Consider the following 23,269-nt stretch of genomic DNA (forward strand, 5'->3'; position numbering starts at 1 on the left):
TCTTTACATCTATATTATTAAGTCATCCCTGAATTTGAAATGTTTTGCAAGATTTTCTCTCATTCTTCTGAATTCCGAAGAGTACAGCTGGTGAGAATTACTATCACAACCAACATCTACCCATTCCACCTCAAGCCCAATCCTACTGACCAGTCCTTAACTAATCACTTCCACACCCTTAACCCGACCCTCCTTCATCCAAATCAGTTTAGTCCTTACACCCTGTCCTTCATTCACCAATCAGTTCAGTCCCCTCTTCTCTAACACTGCCTCTCACATCAGCTCAGTCCCTTTATCCCTGCAACTCCCTCACCCAATCAGCTCATTCCCAACATACTGTCCCCGTTCACCAATCAGCTCAGTCCCCTCATACTGTCCCCGTTCACCAATCAGCTCAGTCCCCTCATACTGTCCCCGTTCACCAATCAGCTCAGTCCCCTCATACTGTCCCCGTTCACCAATCAGCTCAGTCCCCTCATACTGTCCCCGTTCACCAATCAGCTCAGTCCCCTCATACTGTCCCCGTTCACCAATCAGCTCAGTCCCCTCATACTGTCCCCGTTCACCAATCAGCTCAGTCCCCTCATACTGTCCCCGTTCACCAATCAGCTCAGTCCCCTCATACTGTCCCCGTTCACCAATCAGCTCAGTCCCCTCTTCTCTAACACTGCCTCTCATCATCAAATCAGTCCCTTCATCCCTGCTACTTCTTCACCCAATCAGCTCAGTCCCTTCATACTGCCCCTGTGTTCCTGTTCACCAAACAGTTCAGTCCCATCGTACTGTCCCCGTTCATCAATCAGCCTAGTCCCTTCAATGGGTCCTTCATTCAACAGTCAGTTCAGTCCCCTCATCTCTACCACTCCCTCACCCAATCAGCTCAATCCTCTCATCCCCACCCCTCATTCAGTTCCCTCAATGAATTACCTGCAATTTTCCAGTGCTTATTAGTTCTTCTAATGTCACATATAAATGTCCAATGAACTCGGACTAAAGCCCCCCTTCATCACCAATGATTACATTAAATGATTTAAGATGCATTAACATTTGTATTAGCGGCATTTTTTAAGAATGTTTTATAATGCTACCAGCTACACCATCTGACTTTGTCCAATCGGCTCAATACTCACCAGAGGTCCCTGTCTTCCTGCATCTCCCAGACGTCCTGGTTTGCCTTTGTGCCCCTGTGAAGGAAGAGAGGTTATTAGCTATAACTTACTGCTGATGCCATAAGTTAACACTGCTGGCAGCACCCACAATTCAATAGCCTGCTTTGGTAATGTTCCTGATTTGTTACCCTATGTACACACTGTAAAGTATCCAGTGCAGGCCCATTGACACTGTGTGGAAGAGGGGGCTTACCTTGAGTCCTTGAAGTCCTTGTGGGCCTTTTAGTCCAGGGGGACATGAAACGGGGCACTGGAAGATAACACAAACAGTTCAGAAAGCTAATCAGATAACCACTCTTGATGAAGGATCTCTACCCAAAACATTGACCGTTTATTCCTCTCCAAAGATGCTGCCTGATCTGCTGAGTTCCTCCAGCATTTTGTGTGTGTTCATCATTTTCAAGACCTGTCCTTTAGTTCCCCCAGTTTAGAAGCACCTTTGTCCCACAACTGACAAATGCTTCGTAAATGCAGGGACCAATTATGGATTCGGGGCCTCAGCTTACGATGTGAGGGGCCAATTTCAAGCCTATCATTTGGAGATGGTTACCTGCTGATCCTGAGTGTGTTTGTTTATTCATCAGTCTGGTCAATGACCAGTCCACATGTGTTGAGGTGGGCCCATCGATTCCAAGCAACTCTACCTCAGGCACACACACAGAGGCCAAATTACAGAGGATGTGCTGGTTCCCTCTGAGATGATTTTACACAGCAGAGGTCAATGAAAGAATTTGATGCTCTAATCCATGCTGCACCAGATGGGGAAATGCAAAAAAAGCACCATGAAACAGAATTATAAATCACAAAGGTAGACTTAGGCTCACCCTGCCTGTATGCTGGCCTTCAACAATCACAGCATCGAGCTCGGGAGTTGGGACATTTTATGCTATTGGTGAGGCCACACTTGGAGTACTGTGTACAGTTTTGATTGCCCCATTATTGGAGAGACACTATTGAGCTGGAGAGGGTGCAGAAGAAAGAGATTTATGAGGATGCTGTCTGGACTAGAGAGTCTAGATTATAAGGAGATTATTGGCAACACTGGATCTTTATATCTTGGAGGATAGGAGAATGAGGGGTGACCCCAGAAGTTTATAAAATCATGACGGGTAAAGATAAGGCAGACAGTCGTGTCTTTTTCCCAGCATTACGAGATACAGATACAAGGTAAGAGATTTAAGAGAGATCTGGGGTAATTTCTTTACAAAGGGGGTGGCAAATATCTGGAATGAGCTGCCAGAGGAAATGGTCAAACCAGCATTGAGGAATGATTTGCACAGAAACTAGCAGGAAGGATGGCAAGTTGGGCTCTAGGGCCTGTTTCAAGCTGTATTATTCTATGGGTCTATGTCTGTAAGGAGGATCACAGTGTCATGGGAAGCCTTCCTTTAATTAATACCCACCTCCACAGAAAGCCTTCCATCTAGAGGGGTGGAACTTAGCAAGTATGTGAAGAGCAAGAGGTTAAGACATGAAAGAATTGGACCTATCAAGTGTGACAGTGGGAAAGTGTATATGGAACCAGACAAAATAGCAGAGCGACTTAATGAATACTTTACTTCAGTATTCACTATGGAAAAGATCTTGGTAATAGTAGTGATGACTTGCAGCAGACTGAAAAGCTTGAGTATGTAAATATCAAGAAAGAGGATGTGCAGGAACTTTTGGAAAGCATCAGGTTGGATAAGTCACCGGGACTGGACGAGATGTTCCCCAGGCTACTATGGGAGGCGAGAGAGGAGATTGCTGAGCATCTGGTGATGATCTTTGCATCATCAATGGGGACGGGAGAGGTTCTGGAGGATTTTAGGGTTGCGGATGTTGTTCCTTTATTCAAGAAAGGGAGTAGAGATAGCCCAGGAAATTATAGACCAGTGAGTCTCACCTCAGTCATTGGTAAGTTGATGGAGAAGATCCTGAGAGGCAGGATTTATGAATATTTGGAGAGGTATAATATGATTAGGAATAGTCGGCACGGCTTTGTCAAGGGCAGGTCGTGCCTTACGAGCCTATTTGAATTTTTTGAGGATGTGACTAAACACATTGATGAAGGAAGAGTAGTAGATGTAGTGTAGTGGTCGCCACCTTTTTAAGCCCAAGATCCCCTACCTTGGCCTTAATGAAAGACAAGATCGACCTACTAAATCATTTAGACATACGCATGCGCACCGGGCAGAAGGGACTGGAAGTGGGGCCCTGCAGCTCCGGAAGCAGTCTCTCTTTGCAGGCGACTTTCCGTAGCGGGAATGTTGCTATGTTACAGTTATCTTAATTGGTATTAATTATTTTTATAATGCTCACATTACAACACCTTTAATTCTATGTTTCATTTTTAAATTTTATTTCAACACGAAAAATAAATGAATAAAAATTGACTGTTGCACTCAGTGTGATGAGGGGCTGAATACTTTTTGCTAGTTCCCTGAAATTTGGCTCATAACTGCAGACAGCCAGTCTGAGACGGTCTGTGAGGTGTCCACAACAGTCTGTGAGGTCTGTGAGTAAGACAGCTCCTGTACTTAGATTTAATCATTTTCATCTGTTGCAGCACAGCACCCTCGCAAACCTCCTGACAGACTGAATATTCGAATGGACGGTTTCCTTTGTTAGACTGAATGTTGAACCTGCCACTTTTTTCAGGTGTATTGTATTGGTAAACTGTTGCTGAGACACTAGTATAAGTTTCAGAGGTATGCAAGCTAATGACACCACTGTTTTTTGTTTTCCCAGTTCTTTTACATTTGGGAAATGTTGGAATTTAAAGGGGGAGAAGTGTTGCAATGTGAACATTATAAAGATAGGTTGATGCCGATTAGGAATAATGGTGATGTAGCGGTGCTCCAGCTGCTGACAGCTATTTGTGGGGAGAGGTTGTTTTTTTGGGATCTACTGGGAAAGTCTCAAAGATCGACCGGTTGATCGTGATCAACTGCTTGGTGACCACTAATGTAGTGTATATGCATTTCAGCAAGGCATTTGTTAAGGTACCCCATGCAAGGCTTATTGGGGAAGTAAGGAGGAATGGGGTCCAAGGGGACATTGCTTTGTGGATCCAGAACTGGTTTGCCCACAGAAGGCAAAGAGTGGTTGTAGATGTGTCAAATTCTGCATGGAGGTCGGTGACCAGTGGTGTGCCTCAGGGATCTGTTCTGGGACCCTTGCTCTTTCTGATTTTTATAAATGACCTGGATGAGGAAGTGGAGGGATGGGTTAGTAAATTTGCTGATGACACAAAGGTTGGAAGTGTTGTGGACAGTATGGAGGGCTTTCAGAGGTTACAGCCGGACATTGATAGGATGCAAAACTGGGCTGAGAAATGGCAGATGGAGTTCAACCCAGATAAGTGTGAAGTGGTTCATTTTGGTAGGTCAAATATGATGGCAGAATGTAGTATTAATGGTAAGATTCTTGGCAGTGTGGAGGATCAGAGGGATCTTGGGGTCCGAGTCCATAGGACGTTCAAAACAGCTGCGCAGGTTGACTCTGTGGTTAAGAAAGCGTATGGTCTATTGGACTTCATCAATCGTGGAATCAAATTTAGGGGATGTAGGGTAATGTTGCAGCTATATAGGACCCTGGTCAGACCCCACTTGGAGTGCTGTGCTCAGTTCTGGTCACCTCACTACAGGAAGGATGTGGAAACCATAGAAAGGGTGCAGAGGAGATTTACAAGGATGTTGCCTGGATTGGGGCGCATGCCATATGAGAATAGGTCGAGTGAACTCAGCCTTTTCTCCTTGGAGTGAAGGAGGATGAGAGGTGACCTGATAGAGGTGTACAAGATGATGAGAGGCATTGATCGTGTGGATAGTCAGAGACCTTTTCCAGGGCTGAAATGGCTACCACAAGAGGACACAGATTTAAGGTGCTGGGGTGTGGTACAGAGGAGATGTCGGGGTAAGTTTTTTACTCAGAGAGTGGTGAGTGCATGGAATGGGCTGCCAGCAATGCTGGTGGAGGTGGATACGATAGGGTCTTTTAAGAGACTTTTGGGTAGGTACATGGAGCTCAAAGAAATAGAGGGCTATAGGTAAGCCTAGTAATTTCTAAGGTAGGGACATGTTCGGCATAACTTAATGAGCCGAAGGGCCTGTATTGTGCTCTAGGTTTTTTTATGTTTCTATGACTCTGTATGCACGATAACCCCCAGGACTCTGCCTGCACAATAACCCCCAGGACCCCGCCTGCACAATAACCCCCAGGACCCCGCCTGCACAATAACCCCCAGGACCCCGCCTGCACAATAACCCCTAGGACCCTGAATGCACAATAACCCCCAGGACCCTGTCTGCACCATAACCCCCAGGACTCTGTCTGCACCATAACCCCCAGGACTCTGTCTGCACCATAACCCCCAGGACTCTGTCTGCACCATAACCCCCAGGACCCTGCATGCACAATAACCCCCAGGACCCTGTATGCACAATAACCCCCAGAACTCTGTATGTACAATAACTTCCAGGACCCTGTATGAATGTAGCCCAACAACTTCATTCATCACTTTGTCCATTTAGACATGTGCATTCCTGAATTGGATTTTCTTATAACTTTTCTTAGTCTGCTCTCACCAAATACCTCTCCCTTCTCCTTTAAAATATGTTCCCATGCCTTTGAGCATACTTCTGCTACCCCATGGTAGTGCTCATCCCCTGCCACTTCGGTTTAAATCTCCCCAGTCAGATGAGGACAATTCCAGGTTCTGCAATGATGTACCTTGTCCTCCTTGAGCAGGTCCCTCCTACCTCAGATCTCATCGCAGAGCTTCAAGGATCAAGCCACTTTCTGAATGGTGTATTGCAGTGGCTTGTGCTTATGAGCAGTTGACCATATACATCAGGAAGATTTAAACGATCCCAATATCTCCCAGCCTTGCTACAGAATCCACTCAACCCCAAGCTTTTCTGATTATAGATTCAATAGAGAAAACTTTGTGGGATTAATGCACACCCAACCGACAGTAGAAGGAGGTCAAAGAGCTGGGAGAACAGCAAATCATTCCTTCCCAACTCACTTAGAGGAGAATTTGGGGTTGTGCTGCTCCCTAAGGAAAACCCTAGGGTGACATCCAACCCCAAGTGAAGATCCAGTGACTTTCTTTTGTAAGGGGGAATTCTGAGGACAAGATCTTAAAGGTCAACCCCTAAAAGAAATTACTTTGTGTAAACCCTGTATGTATTACAGTGTTGTATATCACAGCTAGCAAATTACACTTCCAAAAGCAGAGATAAAATAAAGATTTTCATAGTTCACACTCAATGGGCACATCAGAATGAAGTTGTAACACCTCCCTGAAAACTACTCCCTCCTTCCACAAAAAAACAGGTATCAATCATAGACAATATTACCAATTCCCTTTATCATCCATCTCGCCAATCCAATCCCCCAGTTTCTGTAACAACCAATAAACCTGGAAATACATTCTACAGCCTCAAAATGACCTTCTGCTTCTGATCTAATCCTTTTGCATTTATGATTCCTTGTCACGGAATTTTCAATGGTACAGAGCACCCTTAGCCCTGTTCTCTTAACATTGATTAAATCATTCCTTATTAAACTATCATACTATCTTACAATCTGCCTTACTTATTTAAAGAAGACACACATGTTTATGTTTCTTCAGATTTCCTTTTCCTCGTTCTGGGCCGACTCCAGTGACTTGGATTGCTGACCTTAATGAACGTAAAGTCCCAGCAGCACTAAGAGTAGAGGCAGTTCTTTGCTCACAGCCACTTGCTGACAGGGCAGTGAAGCACAAGGTAAAAATTAAAGTGAATGGAATCATTCTCACCAGAAGGTCTGCACTCCCTTCCGCACCATGGAGGTTACCAGGAGGTCCCTGCACAAACAGACATGTGAACCCGTGAGTATTAGAAAAGTCATTGGTCATAATTCCTCCAGCTTTCAATAAGATCATAACTGATCCATCGTGGTGAAACTAATCTCAATGCCACCATACCCTTAATATGCAAACATGATCAATATCCACCTTCAATGTACAATGATTGACCTTTAATGCTCAGCCAGGGACCACCACTAGTGATGGGAACCCCAACCAAGGGAAACATCATCCCTGTGTACACACTGCCAAGCCCTGTAAGAATATGCTTATTTTCGATAAGATCACCTCTTGTTCTTCTAAACAAGACAGATATACATCATGGCTGCTATAAATTATTTTCAAGTCAAGTCAAGTCACATTTATTGTCATTTCAACCATAACTGCTGGTACAGTACATAGCAAAAATGAGACAACGTTTTTCAGGACCATGGTGCTACATGACACAGTACAAAAAACTAGACTGAACTACGTAAAAAAACACAGAGAAAAAACTACACTAGACTACAGACCTAACCAGGACTGCATAAAGTGCACAAAACAGTGCAGGCATTACAATAAATAATAAACAAGATAATAGGGGAGTAATGTGTTAGTAGGGTGTTTTATGTATAATCTCCAAAAAATCCCCTAGATTCACCAGAAAACTGCAACTCATCATTACTCTTCATTGTCTCGTATAATTTATGCATAATTATGTTCTCTGTCTGTGATCTGTACCAAAGTGCCTGTGATGCTGCTGTAAGCAAACTTTTGATTGTACCTGTACCTCACTGTACTTCTGTACATGGCAATAAACAACCTAATTTAAGTTCTTGAATGAATACTTTAGCCTATGATTCAGTCCTGATTTAGTTTATTCCTAGCTGGTTGATAGTATAAACTCCTAACTGAAGCCATTTTGTCCTATATAGTAACTTACTATATAGTTATCTTTGCGTTAAAAGACTAACTCACAGAAGGAAGTGCAGCTGTTAGGAAATACCTGGAGACTTGGAGTGACGTACCTGTAGACCTGGAGGGCCTGGCTTTCCCATTGGTCCGAGCTGTCCCACTGCACCCTGTAAAATAAAGAGATAATACCTCAACACGAGTAAATGTCAGCAACTGTAAATACACTTCTGGATGGCACAGAGTTGGAAGGACAGATTTCACAAGGGGAAAGTTGAGGAGCGGGGAAGCAGAATGCTACATGAAGTACCAGAGATGAAGCAGCAGTCTGAGAGGAAGAGTACAGAGAGCAATGGGAATGTTGTGGTGGGTGGGGAGGGGAGAAGAACCAACAGTGTAATCGAGGAAGAGGCTGCAGTGTAACAGAAGGCAATTGTAGAATATTGTGAATTTGTATATGAAAGACAGGGGAAAAGGAAGATTCACATTTACCGGTGAATCACAATGCAATAGGTGTAAAGAAACGTTGTGTGACAGAAAATTGGGTTATAAAAAATTAGATGGGTTGCACCTGAACTCGAGGGGGAGCAATATCCTTGCTGGTAGGTTTGCTAGCATGGTTCGGGAGGGTTCAAACTAATTTGCAAGGGGGGTGGGTCCTGGAGCGATAGAGCAGTGGAAGAAGTGCATGGAGTAAAGCCAGATCTAACATAGAGAGAGGCTTTGAGGAAAGAGCAGCAGAATAAAGGGTGTAAAGGTAGTAAGGTAGAAGGGCTAAAGTGTGTGTACTTCAATGCAAGAAGCATCAGGAACAAAGGTGATGAACTGAGAGCTTGGATACATACATGGAATTATGATGTAGTGGCCATTACAGAGACTTGGCTGGCACCAGGGCAGGAATGGGTTCTCAATATTCCTGGATTTCAATGCTTTAAAAGGGATAGAGAGGGGGGGAAAGGGGAGGAGGGGTGGCATTACTGATCAGGTCATGACTGGTCATTACTGATACTATTACAGCTGCAGAAAGGGTGGGTAATGTAGCAGGAACCTCTTTTGAGTCAGTATGGGTGGAAGTTAGGAACAGGAAGGGAGCAGTTACTCTACTGGGGTTATTCTATAGGCCCCCTGGTAGCAGCAGAGATACCAAGGAGCAGATTAGGAGGCAGATTTTGGAAAGGTGCAAAAATAACAGGGTTGTTATCATGGGTGACTTTAATTTCCCTAATACTGATTGGCACCTGATTAGTTCTAAGGGTTTAAATGCGGCAGAGTTTGTCAAGTGCATCCAGGATGGATTCCTGTCACAGTATGTTGACAGGCCAACTAGGGGGATTGCCATACTAGTATTAGGTAACGAACCGGGTCAGCTCACAGATCTGTCAGTGGGTGAGCATCTGGGGGACAGTGATCACCGCTCCCTGACCGTTAGCATTATCATGGAAAAGGATAGAATCAGAGAGGACAGGAAAATTTTTAATTGGGGAAGGGCAAATTATGAGGCTATAAGGCTAGAACGAGGGTGTGAATTGGGAAGATGCTTTTGCAGGGAAATGTACTATGGACATGTGGTCGATGTTTAAGGATCTCTTGCAGGATGTTAGGGATAAATTTGTCCTGGTGAAGAAGATAAAGAATGGTAGGGTGAAGGAACAAGTGACAAGTGAAGTGGAAAATCTAGTCAGGTGGAAGAAGGCAGCATACATGAGGTTTAGGAAGCAAGGATCAGATAGGACTATTGAGGAATACAGGGTAGCAAGAAAGGAGCTTAAGAAGGGGCTGAGAAGAGCAAGAAGGGGGCATGAGAAGGCCTTGGCGAGTAGGGTAAAGGAAAACCCCAAGGCATTCTTCAATTACGTGAAGAACAAAAGGATGACAGGAGTGAAGGAAGGACCGATTAGAGATAAAAGTGGAAAGATGTGCCTGGAGGCTGTGGAAGTGAGCGAGGTCCTCAATTAATACTTCTCTTCGGTATTCACCACTGAGAGGGAACTTGATGACGGTAAGGACAATATGAGTGAGGTTGATGTTTGGGAGCATGTTGATATTAAGGGAGAGGAGGTGTAGGAGTTGTTAAAATATATTAGAATTGATAAATCCCCGGGGCCTGACGGAATATTCCCCAGGCTGCTCCGTGAGGCAAGGGAAGAGATTGCTCAACCTCTGGCTAGGATCTTTGTGTCCTCGTTGTCCATGGGAATGGTACCAGAGGATTGGAGGGAGGTGAATGTTGTCCCCTTGTTCAAAAAAGGTAGTAGGGATAGTCCGGGTAATTATAGACCAGTAAGCCTTACGTCTGTGGTGGGAAAGTTGTTGGAAAAGATTCTTAGAGATAGGATCTATGGGCATTTGGAGAATCATGGTCTGATCAGGGACAGTCAGCATGGTTTTGTGAAGGGCAGATCATGCCTAACAAGCCTGATAGAGTCCTTTGAGGAGGTGACCAAGCATATAGATGAGGGTAGTGCAGTGGATGTGATCTTCATTGACTTCAGTAAGGCATTTGACAAGGTTCCACACGGTAGGCTTATTCAGAAAGTCAGAAGGCATGGGATCCAGGGAAGTTTGGCCAGCTGGATTCAGAATTGGCTTGCCTGCAGAAGGCAGAGGGTCATGGTGGAGGGAGTACATTCAGATTGGAGGGTTGAGACTAGTGGTGTCCCACAAGGATCTGTTCTGGGACCTCTATCTTTCGTGATTTTTATTAATGACCTGGATGTGGGGGTAGAAGAGTGGGTTGGCAAATTTGCAGACAACACAAAGGTGGGTGGTGTTGTAGATAGTGTAGAGGATTGTTGAAGATTGCAGAGAGACATTGATAGGATGCAGAAGTGGGCTGAGAAGTGACAGATGGAGTTCAACCTGGAGAAGTGTGAGGTGGTACACTTTGGAAAGACAAACTCCAAGGCAGAGTACAAGGTAAATGGCAGGATACTTAGTAGTGTGGAGGAGCAGAGGAATCTGGGGGTACATGTCCACAGATCCCTGAAAGTTGCCTCACAGGTAGATAGGGTAGTTAAGAAAGCTTATGGGGTGTTAGCTTTCATAAATCGAGGGATAGAGTTTAAGTGTCACGATGTAATGATGCAGCTCTATAAAACTCTAGTTAGGCCACACTTGGAGTACTGTGTCCGGTTCTGGTTGCCTCACTATAGGAAGGATGTGGAAGCATTGGAAAGGGTACAGAGGAGATTTACCAGGATGCTGCCTGGTTTAGAGAGTATGGATTATGATCAGAGATTAAGGGAGCTAGGGCTTTACTATTTGGAGAGAAGGAGGATGAGATAGAGGTGTACAAGATATTAAGAGGAATAGACAGAGTAGACAGCCAGCACCTCTTCCCCAGGGCACCACTGCTCAGTACAAGAGGACATGGCTTTAAGGTAAGGGGAGGGAAGTTCAAGGGGGATATTAGAGGAAGGTTTTTTACTCAGAGAGTGGTTGTTGCGTGGAATGCACTGCCTGAGTCAATGGTAGAGGCAGATACACTAGTGAAGTTTAAGAGACTACTAGACAGGTATATGGAGGAATTTAAGGTGGGGGGTTATATGGGAGGCAGGGTTTGAGGGTCGGCACAACATTGTGGGCCAAAGGGCCTGTAATGTGCTGTACTATTCTATGTTCCATGTTCTAAAATCAATTGTTCCAATTGGGAACATAGGGTTGGGGCTAGAGAGTTTCAGACTCACAAAAAATGTTTTTCTTGCAACATTTTCAAATATAAATATGTTTTAACTCTCATAATATCTGTAAGCTAAAATACTGTATATTTAATAGGTATCATCAGTAGAAACAATTGCTTGTCAGTTTTTCAAAGTCGTCCGGTAATGAAAAGAGCAGCTGGTGCTCCTCAGAGACACCTGGTATGTGAGGGTGTGACTATTGCAAGCAGATTCCAAGACCCGTTTTTCTCAAAACAGAACTTATAGTGGATCGTCGATTTCCAATATAATTTTCTGTGGTTCACTAGTTCCCCAACAAAATGACATTACAGCCAGTTGGTATCAGCCTGTATCCCATGACCCATTTATGCTCCTGGGCTCCTTGAACATACAGGAAAGTAGATACTGCTGCTTCTAAGTTTGCTGAATTGAATTAGCTCCTTGGTACCAGAGACAGAAGAAGCAGGTGCAAGCTTCACTTACTTTAGGTCCTGGACGTCCAATTTCTCCAGGAAGCCCCACTGGGCCGGGAGGACCCTGAATTAAGTCAAACAACATTACATAATTAGTATCGATTCTGACCATTCCAGATCCAACATGTAACCAGAGGAAAATGTGCACGATTGCCCTCCTTTCCAATAGCTGACAGAGACAAGCCGTATCACTGGAGTTTGAGAGCTTCTCTCAATGAAGCAGAAGGGGAAGAGGGAACCAACTTCTGTTCCAAGTTGGTCCAGTATCCAAGGCAGTAAAATTTCCATGTAGAGAGTTCCTTTCCAGCTGATTTAAAATTCACCTGAGGGTCATGAGATGCAGCTTGGTCAAAGCAAGTAACTCCGGAGTATCGAGTAATGAATGACATTTGAATCAAAACTGTCCATTGGAGGGAGAGGAGAGTGTTTCAGCAAGCTCTGATGCTGAGTGATTAGGCCATCATGTGCTGAAGCCTATGAATGATTTCCAGTTCTTTTACACTGGAGACCATGGGGCACTGAGGCTAAACAAAGACCAAAGACCAGGTACCAAAGGATCCATGGGAGATTCCAGCACAGCAGGCTTGAAGGCAGCAATTATTTAGGGTTACCTTTGTGTAAGGGTGAACTGAATAGAGGTGGAGGTGGAGTGATTGGCTGTGGAGCAGATGGTGGTGAAGGAAGGAATGGAGGGAGAGGAGGGATCAGAGATGGAGGAGAGAGTGGTGGAAAATTGAGGTAGATGGAGAGAAAATGGCAGTGAAGGAGGCATGGAGGTAAAGGGGATGGAGAAGGTAGTGGAAGGAAACGGAGATATAGGGGAGGGAATGGAGGTGGAGAGGGTAGAGGTGAGGGGAATGGAGGTGGAGAGGGTAGAGGTGAGGGGAATGGAGGAGGGGTGGGGATAAGGGGATTAGAGGTGGAGGGGATGAAAATGAGGTGGATGGAGGAGAGGGGAATGAAGGTGGAGTGAGGGGAATGGATGTGGAGGAGGAGGAAGATTAGAAGTGAGGGGAATAGTGGTGGAGAATGGAGTTGGAGGTGGAGGAGATGGAGGTGAGGGGAATAGGAGTGGTCAGACAGGGCTGAAGAGAATGGAGGTGCACAGATAGAAGTGAGGGGAAATGGAGGCGGAGCAATAGAGGTAAGGGAAATGGAGATGGAGGTGAGGAAATTGGGGAGCAGGCAGCGGAGGTGAGGGGAATGGGGTGGAGGGTGCAAGTGAGGGGAATGGGTGGAGAGAGATGAGGGGATTAGAGGTGGAGGAGTAGGAAGATTAGCGGGGGAATGGAGATGAGGGAAATGGTGGTGAAGTTGAGGGGATTAGAGGTGGAGGGGTGGAGGTGAGGGGATTGGAGGTGGAGGGTATGCAAGTGAGGGGAATGGGTGGGGAGAGATGAGGGTTTAGAGGTGAAGGAGAGGTGGAGGTGAAGGGATTAGAGGCAGAGGAGTAGGAAGATTAGGGAGGAATGAAGGTGAGGGAAATGGGGTGTTGAGGGATTAGAGGTGGAGGGGTGGTGAGGTGGAGGGGAATGGAAGTGAGGGGAATGAAGATGAAGGGAATGGGAGTGGAGGGATGGAGGTAAGGGGATTAGAGGCGGAGGAGCAGGAAGACTAGAGGGGGAATGGAGGTGAGGGAAATGGGGCTGGAGTTGAGGGGATTAGAGGTAGAGGGGTGGAGGGGAATGGAGGTGCAGGGCGTGGAGTTAAGGGGATTAGAGGTGGAAGGGGATGGAAGTGGAGGGGGTGAGGTGAGAGGAATGAAGGTGAAGGGAATGGGAGTGGAAGGATGGAGGTGAGGGGATTGGAGGTAGAGGGGTGGAAGTGAGGGGAATGGAGATGAGGGATTGGTGGAGGGGTGGGTGGAGGTGAGGGGAATGGAGGTGGAGGTTTAGATATGAGTGGAATGGAGGTGGAGTGTGGACATGATGGGAATAGGAGCTGGAGGGGTGGAGGTGAGGGGATTGGAGTTGGAAGGATAGACATGAGTGGAATAGAGGTGGATCATGTTTCCTTACATAATGTTACATTCTCAGATAGTGTTATCTGTAGTCCATCCTCCTCCCCTCCCCAGACCCACCCTTGCTGGTCTGGTAACATAAAAGTATTTTCCTATTGATCTACTGGTTCCAAAGTACAAACCATTAAGGTAAATTACGTCTCATTTTGGTCCATTCTGAAGCATTGCTGTCAATCTTCCTCCAGTCTCAATTGTCTTTTGTCCCCACATCTATTTTCCAAATTGTACCCAATTTTTCATCTGCTCAGTAACCCCAAATGCCTGAACGTTCCACGAGTGGGTGACATAGAACATTATTAATGTCTACTTGAAAATGCAAGATATGACATCTACATTTGTCTTCCTATTTATCTGTCAGTTCACTCAGGAATTTTCATGAGAGGCATGGCAATGTCTTAGAATCGGAGCGATTTTCAATATTTTACCAGGCCCTGATCGGGAAAATACTTTATTTGCAGAAACAATCTCCACCTGTTATGTGAACTTGGCATTTGTTATATGAAAATCACGGCCCAGGGAGACACTGGACAGACATGGCTACATCTGTAATTCACACATTAGCCAATACCACTGATGAATAAGTCCAGTAGTATTATTTTTATTCCTCTGACTCTTCTCTTTCTACAGAGAAATGCAAATGGTTCCTTTTCAAGTCTAATTCCTAACTGAAAACTACAACTTAATCTGCTTACACTCCAGCCCATTCACTAACAAAATGACACTGCTTAAAACTGACATGTTTAAAACCATAAACGTGAGAAATTCTGCACAACGCATGTTGCCTCAAGCCCTTCCCAATCTATGTAGATTTTAAAATATTATAAATTAGACCTCAAATGATATGGTCTGCAGATGAGTACATTAGTTTAACTTACAGGTGGTCCCACGATTCCAGAACCCTGAAAATAAAATAGATATAATGTTGTAAAATCAAATACAGAATATTTGACAAACGATTGTCTTGCAATCAGGTCACAATATTGTGTCTGATATAGATGTAACTGTCACATACATACCGGTGTCCCAGGAGGTCCAGGTAAGCCCACCAGACCCTGGAAACAGAAAGATATTTAATGACGATCTAACTGCAGTAGAATGAGAGGAGGCAGAAGCAGAGTCACTCTTTGCTTGGGTAAGATTCACTGGACCAGGTTCTGGACATCTTGCACTGATGTATGTAAATCACCCAATCACCAGCTTTGCTTCTCTTACAAAACCAATTACATTTGTGGTGAATAACTGTGAAGAAGTGAAAGGGGCTGTTGTTTGACTTTTGCCAATATTCCTCCACAGCACCAGGTTTTGACATTAATGCTGGCTCAAGCTCAATCATTCATAGTATTTTCTAAGGGTGCATGAATCCTGTATAAGACCATAAGGCATAAGAGCAGAAGTAGGTCATTCAGCCCATTGAGTCTGCTCCACCATTCCACCAGGGCTGATTTATTAATCCTCTCAACCCCATTCTCCTGTCTTCTCCCTGCAACCTTTGAAACCCTTAGTAATCAAACTCCACTTAAAATATACCCAAAGACTTGGCCTCCACAACTGTTTGTGGCGATGAATTCCTCAGATTCACCACTCTTTGGATAAAGAAATTCCTCCTCCTCTGTGTTCTAAAGGGACATCTTCTGACCGGAGACTGTGCCCTCAGGTCCTGGGCTCTCCTCTACATCCATTCTATCTAGAACCTTTAATAGGTTTCAATAGAAACCCCTCTCATTTCTTCTAAACTCTACTGAGTACAGGCCCAGAGCCACCAAACGTTTCTCGTACATTAACCCTTTCATTCCTGGGATTATGCCATTACTGGACACGCTATCAATGGACGGGACAGAGGATGATGTATCACATTGTAATTAGAGTCATAGAAAAGTACAGCACAGAAATAGGCCCTTCCATCCATCTAGTCCATGCCAAGCAATTTAAACTTGGCACTCCCATCGATCTGCACCGGGACCACAGCCCTCCATACCCCTATCATCCACGTACATATCTAAATAACGGAGCCAACCCAAAGGGCTAAATGGACTAATTCTGCTCCTGTCCTGGTCTTATGGTCAAACTTCTCTTCAATGTAGAAATCAAGCTCACATGCACTACTTACACTGGCAGCTTGTTCCACAATCTCACTACCCTCTGGATAAAGACATTTCCCCTAAAGATCCCCTTAAACTTTTCACCTTGCACCCTTAATTGAATTGAATTGACTTTATTTCTTAAATCCTCCATATACATGAAGAGTTAAAATCTTTACGTTACGTCTCCGTCTAAATGTGCAATGTGCAACTTATAATAATGTATAATAGTGTGTACAACAGGACAGCCAATATAACATAGATATACAATTGTATCAGCATGAATTAATCACTCTGATGGCCTGGTGGAAGAAGCTGTCCCAGAACCTGTGTGGTTCTGGCTTTTATGCTACAATACCGTTTCCCAGATGGTAGCAGCTGGAACAGTTTGTGGATGGGGTGACTCGGGTCCCCAATGATCCTTCGTGCCCTTCTTTGTAAATGTATTGAATCGTGGGAATTTCACATTTACAATGCGCTGGGCTTAACCTCTAGTCCCACCCAATCCCAGTGGAAAACAAATGGTTGCATTTACCCTATCTATATCTTTCATAATTTTGTATATCTGTATCAAATTTCCACTCAGTCTTCATGTTCCAAGGAATAAAGTCCTGACCTATTCAGTCTTCCTTTATAACTCAGGTCTTCCAGTCCTGCAACATCCTGGTAAATTTTCTCTGTACTCTTTCAACCTTATTTGCATCTTTCCTGGAGGGAAGTGACCAAAACTGCATACATTACTCCAAATTAGCCCTCACCAACATCTTGTACAACTTCATCATATCATCCCATCTCCTGTACTCTGTACTTTGCTTTATGAAAGCAAATTGGAAAATATGAATGGGGTTCAAGCGGCAAAAGCTGTAACAAGAGTGGAGGTCACACAATGTAACATGTAAGGTGAAGAATGGCGACACCGCGGATTCTTGCTGGGTAACTAAATCAGAAAGGAAGTTCACAGAGTCACCTGCAATTCAGGGAGAAGTCTACATTGTGAATTGTAACAGGAGGGAAAATGGGAAGTGTCCTGAACAAAGGGCAAGGATCCTGTAGATGGTATGTGACTCCTGGAAAAGTCTCACAGTAACACACGTTAGGGATGGGCCTCAAACTGTTACCTGTAAAAAAACGATACAAGAGCAGGATTAGACCACTTGGCCCATCAAGTCTGCTCTGCCATTTCATCATGGCTGATCCATTTTTCCTTTCAGCCCCAATCTCCTGCCTTCTCCCTGTATCCCTTCATGCCCTGATCTGCCAGGACAGGTGGAATCTGACAAGACAATAGGTTTTGCACCTGATTTGCGAGGACACTGTCGGTCTCTGAGTGTCACTTGCAGAGCGAGGAATGTCACTCTGTCACAACCATGGATTTGGCAGCACAGCAGCTTTGGCAATTGTGCTCGTAAATATGCATGAGTCAGCTAATTATTTCATTGTGACAGTACTTAACTCCATTCATTCTGCCATAGTGCTTGTTGAGACTTGGACACATCAACGCTTCGCTACCTGCCTTGCCTGAGAAATTGGACTGTCGAGTCAACTGACTCTGAAGACTAGCGGGATTCATTTTACTCTTAGTTGTTCTTTTCAGCCGCAGTGCAGGCTTCATTTTCCATTTGAGTTTTAGTTAACGGCCCTGATTGGCCTAGCGTTTATTGTTTTCTTTTCTTTTTAACACTGTTTGCATTAAAATCTGTGAACTATCGACCAGCTTCAGCGTCTCTCACTCCGCACCTGGGCCACATCCACACCTGGTGCCACACTCACTGTTGTCCGTAGCTGTCACCAGCATAGGATTTGAATGAAATGCAGTGGAGATTTTGCACTGGTCAATGAAAACACTTGCACAAGTTACCGGTTGGTCTGCACACTAATCTCTGAACGATGGCTGAACTAGATGTCAGGAGTGTAGATGCCACAGGCATCTCTACTGCAGAACAAGTGTGAGGCATACTCCAGTGTCAGATGTCACCCAAGATGGGAGACAGAGACATATCTGGAAGCGGCGATTTAGTCTCCCAGAGCTAGGGTTTGGAGAGCCAGGAGACTGGCAGAGGGAGTGGTTGCTGGGAGACTGTCACTGGACCTGGGATGTACAGAGGAGAGGGTGATGGAAGAAGAACGAGCAAGGTGGAGTGTTCAGAGCTTACGAGGAATGGAAGGAACGTTGGTGAGTGTGACTCATGAAGATGGAAGAAAGTTTCATCTCACTAATTACTGATTGAATCAGACAGGTGGAATTGGGGCTCTGTAAAAGGAATGTTAATTAAAGTCCAATTAGAGTGGGACACATGCTCCTCTCTGGGGTATGCAATTAGGTGATTATAAGGTCAAGGTAGAGGTTAATGTGCCAACATGTTAAGAGACTCAGTATTAGCTTCACGCTGGGACTGCAAATCCATTTGTTATTAATTAGTCAGCCACAGGAAAGCTTCATTAATGCACTCCGATAATCCTCCAGTCACAGCTGTGATTTACTTGGAGAAAGAGCAAAGCTGTTTGATTACTCTGTTACAGACATTGAAAAATCTTTGGAAAAAGCTCAAATTTCTGCTTTCATCTCTTGCACCATGAGGAGTAATTTTAAATATCAGAAAATTACTGAATTTAAAACAAAATCAATGTCCTCTAATTAAAATCCTTCTTTTGTCCATTTGGGACAGTTGTTGGATATGTGTGTGTACATAAGTCAAAGAACCACAATCAGGGAACACTGAAGGCAGAATGTCTGCAGTCATTTTTTGATCGGTGTATGACCTGGTCCTGCGCTCACTGATGAGCTGTCAGCGTGTCATTTACACCAAGCTGCATTTTAACAGTAGTCACATGATATGCCACTGCAGTCGCAAATAAAGGCAAATTTTGAGGACCAATGAAGTTAGGACATAAGCCATGGATGCTAAGGTCATTGAGGAACAGAAGGACCTCGATGTGTATGACCAAGAATGCTTGAAGGTGACAGAATATCAAATAACGTATTTAAGAACACTTTTGGGACGTTGGCATTAATTTGTTAGGTCTGCCCTCAGCTGGAGTGCTGTGTGCTCCCCTATAGGAAGGGTGTGGTGGCACTGATGAGTGTGCAGAGGAGATTTACTAGGATATTACCTTTTATTTCAAGATCACTGAGGATCTAACCTGGTCCCAACATATCGATGTAATCATAAAGAAGGCAGGACAGCGACTATACTTCATTAGGAGTTTAAAGAGATTTGTTATATCAACAAATACATACACTCAAAAACTTTATAGATGTACCGTGGAGAGCATTCTGACAGGCTGCATCTCTCTCTGGTATGGAGGGGCTACCACACAGGACCAAAAGAAACTGCAGAAGGTTGTAAATCTAGTCAGCTCCATCTTGGGCACTAGCCTACGAAGTACCCAAGACATCTTTAGGCAGCGGTTTCTCAGAAAGGCAACGTCCATTATTAAAGACCTCCAGCACTCAGGGCATGCCCTTTTCTCACTGTTACCATCAAGTAGGAAGTACAGAAGCCTAAAGGCACACACTCAGCGATTCAAGAACAGTTTCTTCCCCTCTGCCATCCGATTTCCTGAAGGACATTGAACCCATGAACACTACCTCACTTTTTAAATATATGTTATTTCTGTTTCTTTGCATGATTTTAATCTATTCAGTATACATATACTGTAATTGAATTATGTTTTATTATTATAATTATTATTTTTCTTCTATATTATGTATTACATTGAAATGCTGCTGCTAAGTTAACAAATTTCATGACTAATGCAGGTAATAATAAACCTGAGTCTGATTCTAATTCTGATTTCTGAAGAGACTGTAAAAGGTATATTTGTTTTTCTTGGAGCAGAGCAGGTAAAGAGGGGACATGACTGAGGTATGTAAAGTGAAGGGTGTAGTTAGGTTAGAATGCAAACGCCGTTTCCCATTATCGGAAGTGACTAAAGCTAGAGGATGTAAATTTGTGCAAAGATTAAGAGATTTGAAGTGCATTTGAGAGAGCAGAGAGTATGTAGACAACACTGCCGGAGAAGGTGATAGAGACAGAGTCACTGACATCATCTGAGAAATATCCAGGTGACCATTTTAGTTGCCTTGCCACAAATTGGTGGAAGGATTAGAAGAAACATGAGGAACAGAAACTGTTTTTACACAGGGTTTGGTCATGGTCAGGAACTCTGATAGAGTAGTGGAGGCAGAAACACTCACCACACTTAAACAGTGCCTGGAGAGCCATGGCAGATACAGGTCTGGGAGGGGGAATTAAGCTGGAGAGATCTCTTCAATCAGTGTAAAAATATATTCATTGTAAAATTTATTTGATTCTATAAACTTAGACTGAATAATTAAGTATAAAAATATTGCTGGCAGTAATTTCATACTCCTAAAGTAAATCTCAAACTTTTAATTAATTTCTAAAGATTCAAAATCTTCTAAGATCTTGAGAAGGAGTACAAATAATTAAACATCAAAAAATTTATAAGTTCTGAAACTCTTCCATACACTTCTAAGCATATTTAAATGTTATAAAAATATAAATAAATATAAAATATAAATTAATATTCTAACTCAATTTAAAAAAATCCTCGGGAATATTTAAAGGAGAATTTTGAAATTCATTGCCAAACTAGTTTTTTTAAACAGTGAGAAGACTATTTGAGAACCTGGTGTGTTATTCTCTGCCAAGTGCAAAAAAAAATTGCCTAAATTCCCTCTGGGTTGAGATCTGTGAGGAATGCAGTAGTGAAGTGTTGTAGGCAGCTCTGGGATTTCCATTTTCTCATACTCCTGCTCAGAAATCCCAAAGCTGCTGAGCGGTTTCTAGGTCAATGGGTCTGAAAGATGAGTGTGGTTGTCATTAACTTGAGAATCCAGCCCTTTGTTCTCAAGTCACTAGAGCACCCCTGAACCTGTGACCTTCTGACCCAGAGTTCTGGTGCCTAGAACTAGCTAGAGCTGGCAATGACTAACAATTAAAGATTTGCTTTCTCACATATACATCAGAGCATTGAAAGTACAGTGAAATGCATAATTTCGTGCCAACGACCAACACAATCCAAATCTATGCAGGGGCAGCCCGCAAGCGTCTCCATGCTTCCGGCACCAACTCACTTACCCAAACCCATGGGTTTCTGGAACGTGGGAGGAAATCTGAGCACCTGGAGGAAGCCTGCACAGGCACCGAGAAAACTTATAAATTCCTCGCAGTCGGTGGTGGGAGTTGAGCCCTGATCACTGCTCTCCGGCACTATAAAGCTTTATGCTAACCACTACACTACTGTGCCATCCTGCAGGGACATCTTAGCAGAACAATTAGGCAAGAAAATGCTAATATTGATTTACAACTTTACTTTTTATTAATTAAAATCAATAAATCCTCCCACTGTGAATGAGTTGGTATTGATTCCTGTGTCAGGAGACAGCCTTGGCAGTAAGTAGTAAGCTTGCGATTCACTGTGATACAATTAGACTTTGCTCAGCAGGTTGACACCTCCCCATTCACGGCCATACCATACTCCCACAACTTCTCCCACTCCCTTTCTGCCCATGAATAACAGACTGAGGCCAAACAATATATATACTTCAACCAGTCCTGCTCAGGCTGGAAGGGTGATGAACGAATTCTTTCAGACTTTGCCAGTGGAAGAGCCTCAGGGTGTAAAGTTTCTGCACTAACCATAAGGTTAATGTGATCTTTAAACACAAACACAAGCCTTCAGTCTCAATGCTCATTTCATCGACACAGGAAGGCGATACATTCCAGACTTAACTCGGGCTGTCTGAAAGTCCCCACTCAATATTGACCAACACACACATGGAATACCACACTGAGCTCGGGACTGGCCCTGCCTCTCTGCTGCAGAACTCAGTCTTCACTTGCTCTCTGGGTTTTAGTTCAACTCTCAAGAGATTGATCCAATTTTTTCATAAGCCTTCTGTAGTGATTGACTGGATTGTAGAGAGGAACCCTACTCAGTGAGATTTAGGTTCCCACTAGGAAACATACTCCAGTCTTATTTTTGACACTGGGCACTAAATTTATCACATTGGATGTAGAGGCAACGTCTGCACCCACAAGGGAACGTGCCTCTGCAGACAGAGGCAATGCACTTAGTGCAAAAGTATTTGCCAATGCTAAGCTTTTCTGCTTCCACCTTTAACAGAAATGAGAAAGCTGCATCTGAGAGATACAGATCCCACCTGAAGTGTTACATTCCTTTCAGTTCTGGCACCAAATTCAGGGTGGACATTTTGCAAAAGAGATTTAGGCAGATGCTTCCAGATAATGAAGGAGTTGATGGTAAAGGCAGGTTTACCTTGGGAGTGCCAAGTAGCTGGCACAAAAATGAGTAAATTGGTCATTCTGTCGGGAAACTCCAGGTCAAGGGGGCAACACCGTAAACCTATGTCAGCACATTCCGGCTGAAATCACCAAGCACTTTTACAGAAACTATAGTGAATTTGTCCCCAGTGGGGTGTGACAGTCAGTCAATCAGATACTTGAAAACAGAGCTTGGTCTGTTTTCATTGAAATCGGGTCGGGATTGATCAACCCTCCCCATTAGGTCCTGCTGCCCAGAGGGAGTAATATATTGATTCCTGCTATAGTTGATATTAAGACCAATACTCTACTAGTGAGGAAGATATTACTGTTTTTACTGTTAGAACAAATTTTCCACATTTTGAAAAAGTAACAGGAATGCGGAGGAGAAATATTTAACGTCATGTTATTATTTTCAACAATGTCCTGACTGAAAGACTCAGGCAGTGAAGGAAGACTCAGTGATAAGTTGCAAAAGGAAATTGTATGACCATCTGAAAGGGAAAAATATTGAGCCCTCTTTATATGCATTCAGTACTGTGCAAAAGTCTTAGGCTCATGTATATCGCTAGGGTGCCTAAGGCTTTTGCACAGTATTGTATATTGGTTAAAATAGGAAGGTGGTTGGGAAACAGAAATAGATAGAACCATAGAACACTTGTGCCGACCCATATAATCCTTAAAAAAAAAGTACTAAACCCACACTACCCCATAACCCTCCATTTTTCTTTCATCCATGTGGCTGTCCAAGAGGCTCTTAAATACCCCTAATGTTTAAGCCTCCGCCACCATCCCTGGCAAGTCATTCCAGGCACTTACACCCCTCTGTGTA

The 23,269-nt window shown here is 43.9% G+C and overlaps 1 protein-coding gene across 1 annotated transcript in view; it reads right to left on the minus strand.

The window, feature by feature from the left end:
* The window catches only part of col9a2 (procollagen, type IX, alpha 2), a 131,447-nt gene that overhangs the window by 93,984 nt on the left and 14,194 nt on the right, over window positions 1-23,269 (minus strand). The window contains exons 6-12 of the mRNA XM_059954240.1: window positions 15,065-15,100; window positions 14,924-14,947; window positions 12,039-12,092; window positions 8,013-8,066; window positions 6,958-7,005; window positions 1,363-1,419; window positions 1,131-1,184 (exon numbers count right to left, since the gene is read on the minus strand). Coding sequence (XP_059810223.1) covers window positions 1,131-1,184; window positions 1,363-1,419; window positions 6,958-7,005; window positions 8,013-8,066; window positions 12,039-12,092; window positions 14,924-14,947; window positions 15,065-15,100 — 327 coding nt within the window. The remainder of the gene's footprint in view (window positions 1-1,130; window positions 1,185-1,362; window positions 1,420-6,957; window positions 7,006-8,012; window positions 8,067-12,038; window positions 12,093-14,923; window positions 14,948-15,064; window positions 15,101-23,269) is intronic.

This window comes from Hypanus sabinus, chromosome 30 (genome assembly GCF_030144855.1).
Source record: "Hypanus sabinus isolate sHypSab1 chromosome 30, sHypSab1.hap1, whole genome shotgun sequence".
Taxonomy (NCBI): Eukaryota; Metazoa; Chordata; class Chondrichthyes; order Myliobatiformes; family Dasyatidae; genus Hypanus; species Hypanus sabinus.